This window comes from Phasianus colchicus, chromosome 29 (assembly GCF_987193195.1).
Source record: "Phasianus colchicus chromosome 29, bPhaCol1.hap1.1, whole genome shotgun sequence".
Taxonomy (NCBI): Eukaryota; Metazoa; Chordata; class Aves; order Galliformes; family Phasianidae; genus Phasianus; species Phasianus colchicus.
Genome location: NC_143464.1, coordinates 3,700,412 through 3,718,832, shown reverse-complemented (window position 1 = coordinate 3,718,832; position 18,421 = coordinate 3,700,412). Strand labels below are relative to the sequence as shown.

Sequence of the window (18,421 nt, the reverse complement as noted above, 5' to 3'; positions counted from 1 at the left end):
ATAGGGTGGTGTGGGGTCTTATAGGGTCGTGTTGGGTCATAATGTGTTGTTATGGGATCGCGCCGGCGGACCGCCACAAGGTCGGCCCTACAAATCCCATATAGGGTCATGTGGGGTCCTATAGGGTCTTATGGGGTGGTGTGGGGTCTTATAGGGTCGTGTGGGGCCATATGGGGTCATAATGTGTGGTTATGGGATCGCGCCGGCGGACCGCCACAAGGTCGGCCCTACAAATCCCATATAGGGTTTATGGGGTGCTGTGGGGTCCTATGGGGTCTTATGGGGTCTTATAGGGTCGTGTTGGGTCATAATGTGTTATTATGGGATCGCACCAGCAGAGCGGCACAAGGTTGGCCCTACAAATCCCATATAAGGTCGTGTGGGGTCCCATAGGGTCCTATGTGGTCTTATAGGGTCGTGTGGGGTCTTATAGGGTCCTATGGGGTCTTATAGGGTTGTATGGGGTCATATGGGGTCATAATGTGTGGTTATGGGATCGCGCCGGCGGACCGGCACAAGGTCGGCCCTACAAATCCCATATAGGGTTTATGGGGTGCTGTGGGGTCCTATGGGGTCTTATGGGGTCTTATAGGGTCGTGTTGGGTCATAATGTGTTGTTATGGGATCGCGCCAGCGGACCGCCACAAGGTTGGCCCTATAAATCCCATATAGGGTGGTGTGGGGTCCTATAGGGTCTCATGGGGTCTTATAGGGTCCTATGGGGTCTTATAGGGTTGTATGGGGTCATATGGGGTCATAATGTGTTGTTCTGGGATCGCGTTGGCGGACTGGCACAAGGTCAGCCCTACAAATCCCATATGAGGTTGTATGGGATCTATGGGGTCATATGGGGTCCTATAGGTTCATATTGGGTCTTATAGGATCATATGGGATCTTATAGGGTCATGTGGGGTCATATGGGGTTGTAAGGTGTTATTCCGGGATCGCACCAGCAGGCCGGCCCTATAAATCCCATATAGGATCATACGGGTTCTATGGGGTCCCAACGGGCTTAATGGGTTTTGTGGGGTCCCAATGGGCTCTATGGGATCCTACTGTGCTCTATGGGTTCTATGGGATCCCAATGGGCTCAATGGGTTCTATGGGATCCCAATGGGCTCTATGGGTTCTATGGGATCCCAATGGGCTCTATGGGTTCTATGGGATCCCAATGGGCTCTATGGGTTCTATGGGATCCCAATGGGCTCTATGGGTTCTATGGGATCCCAATGGGCTCTATGGGTTCTATGGGGTTGCTGTGGGTTCTATGGGATCCCAATGGGCTCTATGGGTTCTATGGGATCCCAATGGGCTCTATGGGTTCTATGGGGTCCCAATGAGTTCTATGGGTTCTATGGGATCCCAATGGGTTCTATGGGGTTGCAGTGGGCTCTATGGGTTCTATGGGATCCCAATGGGCTCTATGGGTTCTATGGGGTTGCTGTGGGTTCTATGGGTTCTATGGGATCCCAATGGGCTCTATGGGTTCTATGGGATCCCAATGGGCTCTATGGGTTCTATGGGGTTGCTGTGGGTTCTATGGGTTCTATGGGATCCCAATGGGCTCTATGGGTTCTATGGGATCCCAATGGGTTCTGTGGGGTCCCAATGGGCTCTATGGGGTCCCAATGGGCTCTATGGGTTCTATGGGGTTGCTGTGGGCTCTATGGGTTCTATGGGATCCCAATGGGTTCTATGGGGTTGCTGTGGGCTCTATGGGTTCTATGGGGTCCCAATGGGCTCTATGGGTTCTATGGGATCCCAATGGGCTCTATGGGTTCTTTGGGGTTGCTGTGGGTTCTATGGGATCCCAATGGGCTCTATGGGATCCCAATGGGCTCTATGGGTTCTATGGGATCCCAATGGGCTCTATGGGTTCTATGGGGTTGCTGTGGGCTCTATGGGTTCTATGGGATCCCAATGGGCTCTATGGGTTCCCAATCGATTCTGTGGGGTCGCAATGCCTTCTCTGGGGTCTCGGCGGGTCCTATGGGGTCCCAACGGTTCCCCCCCGTCCCCCACATCAGAGCAAGCTGATCGCGGGGAAGATCATCCCGGCTATCGCGACGACGACGGCGGCGGTGGTGGGGCTGGCGTGCCTGGAGCTCTACAAGGTGGTGCAGGGCCACCGGCGCCTCTCGTCCTACCGCAACGCCTTCCTCAACCTGGCGCTGCCCTTCGTCGCCTTCTCCGAGCCCCTGGCCTGCCCCCGGAATAAGGTGAGCCCCATAGGTGGCCCCATAGATGGCCCTATAGGGGGGCCTATAGCTGGCCCTATAGCTGGCCCTATAGCTGGCCCTATTGGGGTTGGGATTGGGGCAGTAGAAGGGGGTCCTATGGGGGGTGGTTCCTAAGCACAGCGCTGCCCTTCATCGCCTTCTCTGAGCCCCCCTGGTTTGCCCCCGGAATAAGGTGAGCCCCATAGGTGGCCCTATAGATGGCCCTATAGCTGGCCCTATAGCTGGCCCTATAGCTGGCCCTATTGGGGTTGGGATTGGGGCAATAGAAGGGGGTCCTATGGGGGGTGGTTCCTCAACCTGGCGCTGCCCTTCGTCGCCTTCTCTGAGCCCCCCTGGTTTGCCCCATGAATAAGGTGAGCCCCATAGGTGGCCCTATAGATGGCCCTATAGGGGGGCCTATAGCTGGCCCTATAGCTGGCCCTATTGGGGTTGGGATTGGGGCAATAGGAGGGGGTCCTATGGGGGGTGGTTCCTCAACCTGGCGCTGCCCTTCGTCGCCTTCTCCGAGCCCCTGGCCTGCCCCCGGAATAAGGTGAGCCCCATAGGTGGCCCCATAGGTGGCCCTATAGCTGGCCCTATAGCTGGCCCTATAGCTGGCCCTATAGCTGGCCCTATTGGGGTTGGGATTGCGGCAATAGAAGGGGGTCCTATGGGGGGTGGTTCCTCAACCTGGCGCTGCCCTTTGTTGCCTTTTCTGAGCCCCCCTGGTTTGCCCCCAAAATAAGGTGAGCCCCATAGGTGGCCCTATAGATGGCCCTATAGGGGGGCCTATAGCTGGCCCTATAGCTGGCCCTATTGGGGTTGGGATTGGGGCAATAGAAGGGGGTCCTATGGGGGGTGGTTCCTAAGCACAGCGCTGCCCTTCATCGCCTTCTCTGAGCCCCCCTGGTTTGCCCCCGAAATAAGGTGAGCCCCATAGGTGGCCCTATAGATGGCCCTATAGCTGGCCCTATAGCTGGCCCTATAGCTGGCCCTATAGGGGTTGGGATTGGGGCAATAGAAGGGGGTCCTATGGGGGGTGGTTCCTCAACCTGGTGCTGCCCTGAACCCACACCCCATCCCTGACCCCACACCCATCCCTGACCCCATAACCCCGTTGCTGACCCCACACCCCATTGCTGACCCCACACCCCCATCCCTGACCCCACACCCATCCCTGACCCCATACCCCCGTTGCTGACCCCATAACCCCATTGCTGACCCCATAACCCCATTGCTGACCCCATAACCCCTTGTTCTGACCCCATAACCCCGTTGCTGACCCCACACCCCGTTGCTGACCCCACACCCCGTTGCCGACCCCACAACCCCATCCCTGACCCCATACCCCCGTTGCTGACCCCATAACCCCGTTGCTGACCCCATAACCCCTTGTTCTGACCCCACACCCCGTTGCTGACCCCATAACCCCTTGTTCTGACCCCACACCCCGTTGCTGACCCCATACCGCCATCCCTGACCCCATTTCTGTTTGTCTGACCCCATAACCCCATCCCTGACCCCATATGTGTCTGCCTGACCCCATAACCCCGTTGCTGACCCCATAACCCCGTTGCTGACCCCACACCCCGTTGCTGACCCCACACCCCGTTGCTGACCCCATAACCCCGTTGCTGCCCCCATAACCCCGTTGCTGACCCCACACCCCCGTCCCTGACCCCATACCCGTGTCCCTGACCCCATTTCTGTTTGTCTGACCCCATAACCCCATCCCTGACCCCCATCCCTGACCCCACACCCCTTATCCCTGACCCCATAACCCCATCCCTGACCCCACATCCATCCCTGACCCCATAACCCCATCCCTGACCCCATTTCTGTTTGTCTGACCCCACACCCATTGCTGACCCCATAACCCCGTTGCTGACCCCACACCCCATTGCTGACCCCACACCCCGTTGCTGACCCCATACCCCCATTGCTGACCCCACACCCCATTGCTGACCCCACACCCCGTTGCTGCCCCCATACCCCCATTGCTGACCCCATACCCCCATTGCTGCCCCCATAACCCCGTTGCTGCCCCCATAACCCCGTTGCTGCCCCCATAACCCCGTTGCTGACCCCACACCCCATTGCTGACCCCATAACCCCGTTGCTGACCCCATAACCCCGTTGCTGCCCCCATAACCCCGTTGCTGACCCCATAACCCCGCTGCTGCCCCCATAACCCCGTTGCTGACCCTCACCCCGTTGCTGACCCCACACCCCATTGCTGACCCCACACCCCGTTGCTGACCCCACACCCCATTGCTGACCCCATAACCCCTTGTTCTGACCCCATACCCCTATTGCTGACCCCATAACCCCGTTGCTGACCCCATAACCCCGTTGCTGACCCCATAACCCCGTTGCTGACCCCATACCCCCGTTGCTGACCCCATACCCCCGTTGCTGACCCCATAACCCCATCCCTGACCCCATAACCCCATCCCTGACCCCATAACCCCGTTGCTGACCCCACACCCCATTGCTGACCCCACACCCCGTTGCTGACCCCATAACCCCGTTGCTGACCCCATAACCCCTTGTTCTGACCCCATAACCCCGTTGCTGACCCCATAACCCCATCCCTGACCCCATAACCCCGTTGCTGACCCCACACCCCATTGCTGACCCCACACCCCGTTGCTGACCCCATAACCCCGTTGCTGCCCCCATAACCCCTTGTTCTGACCCCATACCCCTATTGCTGACCCCACACCCCATTGCTGACCCCATAACCCCTTGTTCTGACCCCATACCCCCATTGCTGACCCCATACCCCTATTGCTGACCCCATAACCCCTTGTTCTGACCCCATAACCCCGTTGCTGCCCCCATAACCCCGTTGCTGACCCCATAACCCCTTGTTCTGACCCCATAACCCCGTTGCTGCCCCCATACCCCTATTGCTGACCCCATAACCCCGTTGCTGACCCCACACCCCATTGCTGCCCCCATAACCCCGTTGCTGACCCCATAACCCCTTGTTCTGACCCCATAACCCAATCCCTGACCCCATAACCCCGTTGCTGCCCCCATACCCCTATTGCTGACCCCACACCCCGTTGCTGCCCCCATAACCCCGTTGCTGCCCCCATAACCCCTTGTTCTGACCCCATAACCCCGTTGCTGCCCCCACACCCCATCCCTGACCCCATACCCCCATCCCTGACCCCATAACCCCTTGTTCTGACCCCATAACCCAATCCCTGACCCCACACCCCGTTGCTGACCCCATACCTGTGTCCCTGACCCCATAACCCCGTTGCTGACCCCATAACCCCGTTGCTGCCCCCATAACCCCGTTGCTGCCCCCATAACCCCGTTGCTGACCCCATAACCCCTTGTTCTGACCCCATAACCCCTTGTTCTGACCCCATAACCCAATCCCTGACCCCATAACCCCGTTGCTGACCCCATACCCGTGTCCCTGACCCCATAACCCCGTTGCTGACCCCATACCCGTGTCCCTGACCCCATAACCCCGTTGCTGCCCCCACACCCCATCCCTGACCCCATACCCCCATCCCTGACCCCATAACCCCTTGTTCTGACCCCATAACCCAATCCCTGACCCCATACCCCGTTGCTGACCCCACACCCCATCGCTGACCCCATAACCCTGTTGCTGACCCCGTAACCCCATCCCTGACCCCATAACCCCTTGTTCTGACCCCATAACCCAATCCCTGACCCCACACCCCGTTGCTGACCCCATAACCCCATCCCTGACCCCATAACCCCGTAACCCCGCAGTACTACGAGGTGGAGTGGACGCTGTGGGATCGCTTTGAGGTGCAGGGCCTGCAGCCCGACGGCCAGGAGATGACGCTGCGCCAGTTCCTCGCCTACTTCAAGGTGCCCGGCTGTGGGGTCAGCTTGTGGGGTTATGGGGTCAGGGGTTATAGGGTCGGGGGTTATGGGGTCAGGGGTTATAGGGTCGGGGGTTATGGGGTCAGGGGGGTTATGGGGTCAGGGGGGGACTTAAGGGGACAGGGGGGTTATGGGGTCAGGGGTTATGGGGACAGGGGGGTTATGGGGTCGGGAGAGGACTTAAGGGGTCAGAGGGGTTATGGGGTCAGGGAGGTTATGGGGTTATGAGGGGTTATGGGGTCAGGAGGGGTTATGGGGTCAGGGGGGTTATGGGGTCGGGTTGTGGGGTCAGGGGGGTTATGGTATCGGGGGGGTTATCTGGTTGGGGGGGGTTATGGGGTCAGGGGGGGTTATGGGGTCAGGGGGGGACTTAAAGGGTCAGGGGGGTTATGGGGTCAGGGTTGTGGGGTCAGGGGGTTTATGGGGTCAAGGGTTATGGGGGCAGGGAGGTTATGGGGTCGGGGGGGGACTTAAGGGGTCAGAAGGGTTATGGGGTCAGGGCGGTTATGGCATCAGGGGGGTTATGGGGTCAGGGTTATGGGGTCAGGGCTTATGGGGTCAGGGGTTATGGGGTCAGGGGTTATGGGGTCAGGGGGTTTATGGGGTCAGGGGGGGACTTAAAGGGTCAGGAGGGGTTATGGGGTCAGGGGTTATGGGGACAGGGGGGGACTTAAGGGGTCAGAAGGGTTATGGGGTCAGGGCGGTTATGGTATCAGGGGGGTTATGGGGTCAGGGTTATGGGGTCAGGGGGGTTATGGGGTCGGGGGGGGACTTAAGGGGTCAGGGTGGGTTATGGGGTCAGGGTTGTGGGGTCAGGGGGGTTATGGGGTTGGGGGGGGTTATGGGGTCGGGGTTATGGGGTCGGGGGGGATATGGGGTCAGGGTTGTGGGGTCGGGGGTTATGGGGTTATGGGGTCGGGGGGGTTATGGGGTCAGGGGGGGACTTAAAGGGTCAGGGGGGTTATGGGGTCGGGGGGGTTATGGGGTCAGGGGGGGACTTAAAGGGTCAAGGGGGTTATGGGGTCAGGGGGGTTATGGTATCAGGGGGGTTATGGGGTTGGGGGGGGTTATGGGGTCGGGGGTTATGGGGTCGGGGGGGGACTTAAGGGGTCAGGGTGGGTTATGGGGTCAGGGTTGTGGGGTCAGGGGGGTTATGGGGTCAGGGGTTATAGGGTCGGGGGTTATGGGGTCGGGGGTTATGGGGTCAGGGGGGTTATGGGGTCAGGGGGGGACATAAGGGGTCAGGGTGCGTTATGGGGTCAGGGGTTATGGGGACAGGGGGGTTATGGGGTCAGGGGTTATGGGGTCGGGGGGGATATGGGGTCAGGGGTTGTGGAGTCAGGGGGGTTATGGGGTCAGGGTTATGGGGTCAGGGGTTATGGGGTCAGGGGGGTTATGGGGTCGGGGGTTGTGGGGTCAGAGGGGGTTATGGGGTTGGGGCTTATGGGGTCGGGGGGGTTATGGGGTCAGGGGGGGGTTATGGGGTCGGGGGGGGACTTATGGGGTCAGAACAAGGGGTTATGGGGTCAGGGGGGTTATGGGGTCAGGGGGGGACTTAAGGGGTCAGGGGGGTTATGGGGTCAGGGGTTATGGGGTCGGGGGGGGACTTAAGGGGTCAGAAGGGTTATGAGGTCAGGGCGGTTATGGTATCAGGGGGGTTATGGGGTCAGGGTTATGGGGTCAGGGCTTATGGGGTCAGGGGTTATGGGGTCAGGGGGGTTGTGGGGTCAGGGTTGTGGGGTCGGGGTTGTGGGGTCAGGGGGTTATGGGGTCAGGGTTATGGGGTCCGGAGGGTTATGGGGTCAGGGGTTGTGGAGTCGGGGGGGTTATGGGGTTGGGGTTATGGGGTCAGGAGGGCTTATGGGGTCAGGGGGGTTATGGGGTCGGGTTGTGGGGTCAGGGGGGTTATGGTCTCGGGGGGGTTATGGGGTTGGGGGGGGTTATGGGTTCAGGGGGGGTTATGGGGTCAGGGGGGGACTTAAAGGGTCAGGAGGGGTTATGGGGTCAGGGGGGTTATGGTATCAGGGGGTTATGGGGTTGGGGGGGGTTATGGGGTCAGGGGTTATGGGGTCAGGGGGGTTATGGGGTCAGGGGGGGACTTAAGGGGTCAGGGTGGGTTATGGGGTCAGGGGTTATGGGGTCAGGGGGGTTATGGGGTCAGGGTTGTGGGGTCGGGGTTATGGGGTCAGGGGTTATGGGGTCAGGGGGGTTATGGGGTCGGGGTGGACTTAAAGGGTCAGGGTGGGTTATGGGGTCGGGGGTTATGGGGTCAGGGGTGTTATGGGGTCAGGATTATGGGGTCAGGGGGGTTACAGGGTCAGGGACATGGGTGTGAGGTCAGGGGGGTTATGGGGTCGGGGGGGGACTTAAAGGGTCAGGGTGGGTTATGGGGTCAGGGAGGGGGTTATGGGGTCGGGGTTATGGGCTGGGGGGGTTATGGGGTCAGGGGGGTTATGGGGTTATGGGGTCAGGGGGGGACTTAAAGGGTCAGGGGGTTTATGGGGACAGGGGTTATGGGGTCGGGGGGGTTATGGTATCAGGGGGGTTATGGGGTCAGGGTTATGGGGTCAGGGGGGTTATGGGGTCAGGGGGGTTATGGGGTCAGGGTTGTGGGGTCGGGGTGGTGGGGTCGGGGGTTATGGGGTCAGGGTTATGGGGTTGGGAGGGTTACGGGGTCAGGGGGGGACCTAAGGGGTCAGGGTGGGTTATGGGGTCGGGGTTATGGGGTCAGGGGGGTTTATGGGGTCAGGGTTATGGGGTTGGGGGGGTTATGGGGTCAGGGATATGGGTGTGGGGTCAGGAGGGTTATGGGGTCGGGGGGGTTATGGGGTCAGGGGGGGACTTAAGGGGTCCCCATATCTGCCCCCACCCCCCTGACCCCATATCCATGACCCCTGACCCGTATCTGTGCCCCCTGACCCCTGACCCCATATCTGTGACCCCACACCCCTGACCCCACACCCCTGACCCCATATCTGACCCCACCCCCCTGACCCCATATCCGTGTCCCCTGACCCCATATCCGTGACCCCTCACCCCTGACCCCCCATGTCCCCACCCCCCTGACCCCATATCCATGCCCCCTCACCCCTGACCCCGTATCCGTGCCCCCTGACCCCATATCTGTGACCCCTCACCCCTGACCCCATATCTGTGACCCCTCACCCCTGACCCCATATCCGTGACCCCTCATCCCTGACCCCACATCCGTGTCCCCTGATCCCTGAACCCATATCTGTGACCCCTCACCCCTGACCCCATATCCATGTCCCCTCACCCCTGACCCCATATCCGTGCCCCCTCATCCCTGACCCCATATCCGTGACCCCTCACCCCTGACCCCCCATGTCCCCACACCCCTGACCCCATATCCATGCCCCCTCACCCCTGACCCCACATCCGTGACCCCTGACCCCATATCCATGCCCCCTCACCCCTGACCCCACATCCGTGACCCCTGACCCCATATCCATGCCCCCTCACCCCTGACCCCATATCCGTGCCCCCTCACCCCTGACCCCATATCTGTGACCCCTCACCCCTGACCCCATATCTGACCCCATATCTGTGACCCTAAATCCCTGACCCCATATCCGTGCCCCCTCATCCCTGACCCCATATCTGTGACCCTAAATCCCTGACCCCATATCCATGCCCCCTCACCCCTGACCCCATATCCGTGCCCCCTAACCCCGTATCTGTTTATCTGTGCCCCCTGACCCCTGACCCCGTATCCATGACCCCTCACCCCTGACCCCATATCCGTGCCCCCTGATCCCTGACCCCATATCTGTGACCCCTCATCCCTCACCCCATATCCGTGCCCCCTCACCCCTGACCCCACATTCGTTAACCCTCACCCCTGACCCCATATCCGTGACCCCTCACCCCTGACCCCATATCCATGCCCCCTCACCCCTGACCCCACATCCGTGACCCCTGACCCCATATCCATGCCCCCTCACCCCCGACCCCACATCCGTGACCCCACACCCCTGACCCCATATCTGACCCCATATCTGTGACCCTAAATCCCTGACCCCATATCTGCCCCCACCCCCCTGACCCCGTATCCGTGCCCCCTGACCCCTGACCCCGTGTCCGTGCCCCCTGACCCCTGACCCCTGACCCCACGGCTGTCCCCGCAGCGCGAGCACCGGCTGGAGATCACCATGCTGTCGCAGGGCGTCTCCATGCTCTACTCCTTCTTCATGCCGCCCGCCAAGCTCAGGGAGCGCCACGACCAGCCGTGCGTCGGGGCCTGGGGGGTCCTGGGGGTCCTGGGGGTCCTATGGGGTCTTATGGGGTCTTACGGGGTCCTATGGGGTCTTACGGGGTCCTATGGGGTCCTATTTGTGGGCTATTGTGGGGTCCTATGGGGTCTTGGGGGGACTTATGGGGTCTTACGGGGTCCTATGGGGTCCTATTTGTGGGGTTTTGTGGGGTCTTATGGGGTCCTGGGGGGGCTTATGGGGTCTTGGGGGGTCCTATGGGGTCCTGGGGGGTGCTATGGGGTCCTATTTGTGGGGTTTTGTGGGGTCTTATGGGTTCCTATGGCCCGCCAAGCTCAGGGAGCGCCACGACCAGCCGTGCGTCGGGGCCTGGGGGGTCCTGGGGGGTCCTGGGGGGGCTTATGGGGTCTTACGGGGTTCTATGGGGTCTTATGGGGTCCTGGGGGGTCCTATGGGGTCTTACGGGGTCCTATGGGGTCTTACGGGGTTCTATGGGGTCTTATGGGGTCCTGGGGGGTCCTATGGGGTCTTATGGGGTCCTATGGCCCGCCAAGCTCAGGGAGCGCCACGACCAGCCGTGCGTCGGGGCCTGGGGGGTCCTGGGGGGTCCTATGGGGTCTTACGGGGTCCTATGGGGTCCTATGGGGTCCTATTTGTGGGGTTTTGTGGGGTCTTATGGGGTCTTATGGCCCGCCAAGCTCAGGGAGCGCCACGACCAGCCGTGCGTCGGGGCTGCGGGCCTGGGGGGTCCTGGGGGGGCTTATGGGGTCCTATGGGGTCCTATTTGTGGGGTTTTGTGGGGTCTTACGGGATCCTGGGGGGTCCTATGGGGTCCTGGGGGGTCCTGGGGGGGCTTAGGGGTCCTATGGGGTCTTACCGGGTCATATATGTGGGGTTTTGTGGGGTTTTGTGGGGTCTTATGGGGTTCTATGGGGTCTTGGGGGGTCCTATGGGGTATTACGGGGTCCTATGGGGTCCTATGGGGTCCTATTTGTGGGGTTTTGTGTGGTCTTATGGGGTCCTGGAAGGCTTATGGGGTCTTGGGGGGTCCTATGGGGTCTTACGGGGTCCTATGGGGTCCTATTTGTGGGCTTTTGTGGGGTCCTATGGGGTCTTGGGGGGACTTATGGGGCTTTTGTGGGGTCCTATGGGTTCTTATGCGGTCCTATTTGTGGGGTTTTGTGGGGTCTTATGGGGTCCTGGGGGGGCTTATGGGGTCTTGGGGGGTCCTATGGGGTCCTGGGGGGTGCTATGGGGTCCTATTTGTGGGGTTTTGTGGGGTCTTATGGGTTCCTATGGCCCGCCAAGCTCAGGGAGTGCCACGACCAGCCGTGCGTCGGGGCCTGGGGGGTCCTGGGGGTCCTGGGGGGTCCTATGGGGTCTTATGGGGTCTTATGGGGTCCTGGGGGGTCCCGGGGGGTCCTATGGGGTCTTATGGGGTTCTATGGGGTCTTGGGGGGTCCTATGGGGTCCTATTTGTGGGGTTTTGTGGGGTCTTATGGGGTCCTGGGGGGGCTTATGGGGTCCTGGGGGGTCCTATGGGGTCCTGGGGGGTCCTGGGGGGTCCTATGGGGTCTTATGGGGTCCTATTTGTGGGGTTTTGTGGGGTCTTATGGGATCCTGGGGGGTCCTACGGGGTCCTGGGGGGGCTTATGGGGTCCTATGGGGTTTTACGGGGTCATATATGTGGGGTTTTGTGGGGTTTTGTGGGGTCTTATGGGGTTCTATGGGGTCTTGGGGGGTCCTAAGGGGTATTACGGGGTCCTATGGGGTCCTATTTGTGGGGTTTTGTGTGGTCTTATGGGGTCCTGGAAGGCTTATGGGGTCTTGGGGGGTCCTATGGGGTCTTGGGGGGTCCTATGGGGTCTTACGGGGTCCTATGGGGTCCTATTTGTGGGGTTTTGTGGGGTCTTATGGGGTCCTGGGGGGACTTATGGGGTCTTACGGGGTCCTATGGGGTCCTATTTGTGGGGTTTTGTGGGGTCTTATGGGGTCCTGGAAGGCTTATGGGGTCTTGGGGGGTCCTATGGGGTCTTACAGGGTCTTGGGGGGTCCTATGGGGTCCTGGGGGGTCCTATAGGGTCTCATGGGGTCTTACGGGGTCCTATGGGGTCCTATTTGTGGGGTTTTGTGGGGTCCTGGGGGGTCCTATGGGGTCTTACGGGGTCCTATGGGGTCTTGGGGGGTCCTATGGGGTCCTATTTGTGGGGTTTTGTGGGGTTTTGTGGGGTTATATGGGGTCCTATGGGGTTTTGGGGGCTCCTATGGGGTCTTATGGGGTCCTGGGGGGTCCTATGGGGTCCTATTTGTGGGGTTTTGTGGGGTTTTGTGGGGTCTTATGGGGTCCTGGGGGGGCTTGTGGGGTCCTATGGGGTCTTGGCGGGTCCTATGGGGTCTGACAGGGTCCTATGGGGTCCTATTTGTGGGGTTTTGTGGGGTCTTATGGGGTCCTGGGGGGGCTTGTGGGGTCCTATGGGGTTTTGTGGGGTCTTGGGGGGTCCTATGGGGTCTTATGGGGTCCTATGGGGTTTTATGGGGTCCTATGGGGTCTTGGGGGGTCCTATGGGGTCTGACGGGGTCCTATGGGGTCCTATGGGGGCTTACGGGGTCCTATGGGGTCCTATGGGGTCTTGGGGGGTCCTATGAGGTCCTATTTGTGGGGTTTTGTGGGGTCTTGTGGGGTCCTGGGGGGTCCTATGGGGTCCTGGGGGTCTTATGGGGGGTTTTGTGGGATCCTATGGGGTCTTGTGGGGTCTTATGGGGTCCTGGGGGGTCTTATGGGATCTTATGGGGTCTTGTAGGGTTTTGTGGGGTCCTGGGGGGTCTTTTGGGGTCCTATGGGGTCTTGTGGGGTCCTTGGTGGTTTTATGGACCTTGGGGGGTCCTATGGGGTCCTATTTGTGGGGTTTTGTGGGGTCATATGGGGTTGTGTGGGGTCTTAAGGAGTCCTGGGGGGTCATATGGGGTCTCATGGGGTTTTGTGGGGTCCTATGGGTTCCTGTGAGGTTTTGGGTCCTTATAAGTTGCTATGGGTCTGTATGGGGTCCTATGGGTTCCTATGGGGTTCTGGGTCCCTATAAGGTGCAATGGGGTCCATATGGGGTCCTATGGGTTCCTATGGGTTCCTGTGGGGTTCTGGGTCCCTATAAGGTGCAATGGGGTCCATATGGGGTCCTATGGGTTCCTATGGGGTTCTGGGTCCCTATAAGGTGCTATGGGGTCCATATGGGGTCCTGTGGGTTCCTGTGGGGTTCTGGGTCCCTATAAGGTGCTATGAGTCCATATGGGGTCCTATGGGTTCCTGTGGGGTTCTGGGTCCCTATAAGGTGCTATGGGTCCGTATGGGTTCCTATGGGGTCCTATGGGTTCCTATGGGGTTTTGGGTCCCTGTAAGGTGCTGTATGGGGTCCTATGGGTTCCTATGGGGTTTTGGGTCCCTATAAGGTGCTGTATGGGGTCCTATGGGTTCCTGTGGGGTTCTGGGTCCCTATAAGGTGCTATGGGGTCCATATGGGGTCCTATGGATTCCTATGGGGTTCTGGGTCCCTATAAGGTGCTATGAGTCCATATGGGGTCCTATGGGTTCCTGTGGGGTTCTGGGTCCCTATAAGGTGCTATGGGGTCCATATGGGGTCCTGTGGGTTCCTGTGGGGTTCTGGGCCCCTATAAGGTGCTGTGGGTCCGTATGGGTTCCTATGGGGTTCTGGGTCCCTGTAAGGTGCTATGGGGTCATGGGTTCCTGTGGGGTTCTGGGTCCCTATAAGGTGCTATGGGGTCCATATGGGGTCCTATGGATTCCTATGGGGTTTTGGGTCCCTATAAGGTGCTGTATGGTGTCCTATGGGTTCCTGTAGGGTTCTGGGTCCCTATAAGGTGCTGTATGGTGTCCTATGTGTTCCTGTGGGGTTCTGGGTCCCTATAAGGTGCTATGGGGTCCATATGGGGTCCTATGGGTTCCTATGGGGTTCTGGGTCCCTATAAGGTGCAATGGGGTCCATATGGGGTCCTATGGGTTCCTATGGGGTTCTGGGTCCCTATAAGGTGCTATGGGGTCCATATGGGGTCCTATGGGTTCCTATGGGGTTCTGGGTCCCTATAAGGTGCAATGGGGTCCATATGGGGTCCTGTGGGTTCCTATGGGGTTTTGGGTCCCTATAAGGTGCTATGGGGTCCATATGGGGTCCTATGGATTCCTATGGGGTTTTGGGTCCCTATAAGGTGCTGTATGGTGTCCTATGGGTTCCTGTAGGGTTCTGGGTCCCTATAAGGTGCTGTATGGTGTCCTATGTGTTCCTGTGGGGTTCTGGGTCCCTATAAGGTGCTATGGGGTCCATATGGGGTCCTATGGGTTCCTATGGGGTTCTGGGTCCCTATAAGGTGCAATGGGGTCCATATGGGGTCCTATGGGTTCCTATGGGGTTCTGGGTCCCTATAAGGTGCTATGGGGTCCATATGGGGTCCTATGGGTTCCTATGGGGTTCTGGGTCCCTATAAGGTGCAATGGGGTCCATATGGGGTCCTATGGGTTCCTATGGGGTTCTGGGTCCCTATAAGGTGCTATGGGGTCCATATGGGGTCCTATGGGTTCCTATGGGGTTTTGGGTCCCTGTAAGGTGCAATGGGGTCATGGGTTCCTGTGGGGTTCTGGGTCCCTATAAGGTGCTATGGGGTCCATATGGGGTCCTATGGATTCCTATGGGGTTCTGGGTCCCTATAAGGTGCTATGGGGTCCATATGGGGTCCTATGGATTCCTATGGGGTTCTGGGTCCCTATAAGGTGCTATGGGGTCCATATGGGGTCCTATGGGTTCCTATGGGGTTTTGGGTCCCTGTAAGGTGCTATGGGGTCCATATGGGTTCCTATGGGGTCCTATGGGTTCCTGTGGGGTTCTGGGTCCCTATAAGGTGCTATGGGTCCGTATGGGTTCCTATGGGGTCCTATGGGTTCCTATGGGGTTTTGGGTCCCTATAAGGTGCTGTATGGGGTCCTATGGGTTCCTGTGGGGTTCTGGGTCCCTATAAGGTGCTGTATGGTGTCCTATGTGTTCCTGTGGGGTTCTGGGTCCCTATAAGGTGCTATGGGGTCCATATGGGGTCCTATGGGTTCCTATGGGGTTCTGGGTCCCTATAAGGTGCAATGGGGTCCATATGGGGTCCTATGGGTTCCTATGGGGTTCTGGGTCCCTATAAGGTGCTATGGGGTCCATATGGGGTCCTATGGGTTCCTATGGGGTTTTGGGTCCCTATAAGGTGCTATGGGGTCCATATGGGGTCCTATGGGTTCCTATGGGGTTTTGGGTCCCTATAAGGTGCTATGGGGTCCATATGGGGTCCTATGGGTTCCTATGGGGTTTTGGGTCCCTATAAGGTGCTATGGGGTCCATATGGGGTCCTATGGGTTCCTATAGGGTTCTGGGTCCCTATAAGGTGCTATGGGTCTGTATGGGGTCCTATGGGTTCCTATGGGGTTCTGGGTCCCTATAAGGTGCTATGGGGTCCATATGGGGTCCTGTGGGTTCCTATGGGGTTTTGGGTCCCTATAAGGTGCTATGGGGTCCATATGGGGTCCTATGGGTTCCTGTGGGGTTCTGGGTCCCTATAAGGTGCTATGGGGTCCATATGGGGTCCTATGGGTTCCTGTGGGGTTCTGGGTCCCTATAAGGTGCTATGGGGTCCATATGGGGTCCTGTGGGTTCCTGTGGGGTTCTGGGTCCCTATAAGGTGCTGTATGGGGTCCTATGGGTTCCTGTGGGGTTCTGGGTCCCTATAAGGTGCTATGGGTCCGTATGGGTTCCTATGGGGTCCTATGGGTTCCTATGGGGTTTTGGGTCCCTATAAGGTGCTGTATGGGGTCCTATGGGTTCCTGTAGGGTTCTGGGTCCCTATAAGGTGCTATGGGGTCCATATGGGGTCCTGTGGGTTCCTGTGGGGTTCTGGGTCCCTATAAGGTGCTATGGGGTCCATATGGGGTCCTGTGGGTTCCTATGGGGTTCTGGGTCCCTATAAGGTGCAATGGGGTCCATATGGGGTCCTATGGGTTCCTATGGGGTTTTGGGTCCCTATAAGGTGCTATGGGGTCCATATGGGGTCCTATGGGTTCCTATGGGGTTTTGGGTCCCTATAAGGTGCTATGGGGTCCATATGGGGTCCTATGGGTTCCTATGGGGTTTTGGGTCCCTATAAGGTGCTATGGGGTCCATATGGGGTCCTATGGGTTCCTATGGGGTTTTGGGTCCCTATAAGGTGCTATGGGGTCCATATGGGGTCCTATGGGTTCCTATGGGGTTCTGGGTCCCTATAAGGTGCTATGGGGTCCATATGGGGTCCTATGGATTCCTATGGGGTTTTGGGTCCCTATAAGGTGCTATGGGGTCCATATGGGGTCCTATGGCTCCCTATGGGGTTTTAAGCCCCCCCCTCCCCCCCCTTATTTTGTAGGATGACGGAGATCGTGGCGCGGGTGTCGAAGAAGAAGGTGGGCCGCCATGTCAAGGCTCTGGTCTTCGAGCTCTGCTGCAACGACGACAGCGACGCCGACATCGAGGTCCCCTATGTGCGTTACGCCATCCGCTAGGCGCCACTTCCGGTCCAAAAGCCCCGCCCACTTCCGGTTCTGACCACGCCCTCTCCATCTCACTTCCGGGTGTGGCCACGCCCCGCCCCCCCCCTCCTCCCCAAATCCTCTCTTCTTCCTCCCTCCCCCAAGGTGCGGCTCTGACCACTTCCGGGTTATGCCCCGCCCCCCTCTTCCGGGTTTGGCCCCGCCCACTTTTAGCTGTCGTCGTGTCCTCTCTTTCCGGGCCCCGCCCCCCACCCAAACACATCCTCACTCCCCATTGGTTGCTGGAGGAAAGGGGGCGGGGCTTAAGGGGGGGGGCGAGGCTTCGCCCTAATAAATAATAGACGTTGGCACAATGTTGTGGTGCTGTGGGGTGCATGAAATGGGGGGGGGTGCAGCAAGATGGCTGCCAGTGGGACAGCGAGGTGGCCACCAAGATGGCTGCCAAGGTGGTCCCAAGATGGCCACCAAGATGGCCGCCAATGTAATCCCAAGATGGCTGCCAAGGTGGTCCCAAGATGGCCACCAAGATGGTTGCCAAGGTGGTCTCAAGATGGCAGCCAACGTGGTTCCAATATGGCCATCAGGCTGGTCTTGTGGGGTCCTATGGGGTGTCATGTCTGCCAAAATGGCCACCGAGGCGGTCCCAAGGTGGCCACCAAGATGGCTGCCAGCAGGATCCCAGTATGGGCATGAATGTGATGAAGTGTTGATACCAAGGTGGCCACCAAAGTGTTCATAGATGGTTGCCAGTGTGGCCCAAAATGGCCACCAGGATGGCCGCCAAGGTGACACTAAGGTGGACACCAAGATGGCTGCCCATGCGGCCTCAAGATGGCAACCGGTGTGACCACAAAATGGTCAAGATGGCCACCAAGTCAGCCACAAGATGGTCGCCAAGATGGCCGCCGGTGTGACCCCAGAATGGCAGCCGAAATGGCTGCAAGGTGGCTACCAATGCGGTCACAAGATGGCTGTCAAGATGGCCGCAAATGTGACCCCAATATGGCTACCAACAGGGTTGTCATTGTGGCACCAAGATGGCCGCCAGCATGGCCCAAAAATGACCAATATGGCCACCAAGGTGGCTGTGAATGTAGCCCCTGCATGGCACAAAGATGGCCTCCAATGTGACACCAAAGTGACCACCCGTGTGGCCTCAAGATGGCCGCCAAGTTGGCCACCAAGATGGCTGCCAATGCGGTCCCAAGATGGCCACCAAGATGGCCACAAGTGTAATCCCAAGATAGCCAATGTCCCAAGATGGCCGCCAAGTTGGCCGCCAATGTGGTCCCAAGATGGCCACCAAGGTGGCTGCCAATGTGGCTCCAAGATGGCCATCGCTGTGGCCCTAAGTTGGCCCCAAGATGGCCTCCAAGATGGCTGCCAATGTCCCAAGATGGCTGTCAATGTGACCTCAAAATGGCCACCAAGATGGCCGCCAGTGCCTCTCCAAGATGGCCGCCAGTGTGACCCCAAGATGGCCACCAAGATGGCTGCCAATGTCCCAAGATGGCCGCGAGTGCCTCCCC

The 18,421-nt window shown here is 59.1% G+C and overlaps 1 protein-coding gene across 1 annotated transcript in view; it reads left to right on the top strand.

The window, feature by feature from the left end:
• UBA1 (ubiquitin like modifier activating enzyme 1) overlaps positions 1–17,245 on the top strand; it is a 115,220-nt gene extending 97,975 nt beyond the window's left edge. The window contains exons 23-26 of the mRNA XM_090126664.1: positions 2,028–2,219; positions 5,982–6,083; positions 10,247–10,347; positions 16,769–17,245. Coding sequence (XP_089982790.1) covers positions 2,028–2,219; positions 5,982–6,083; positions 10,247–10,347; positions 16,769–16,904 — 531 coding nt within the window. The 3' untranslated portion in view covers positions 16,905–17,245. The remainder of the gene's footprint in view (positions 1–2,027; positions 2,220–5,981; positions 6,084–10,246; positions 10,348–16,768) is intronic.
• The last annotated feature ends 1,176 nt before the right edge of the window (positions 17,246–18,421 follow it).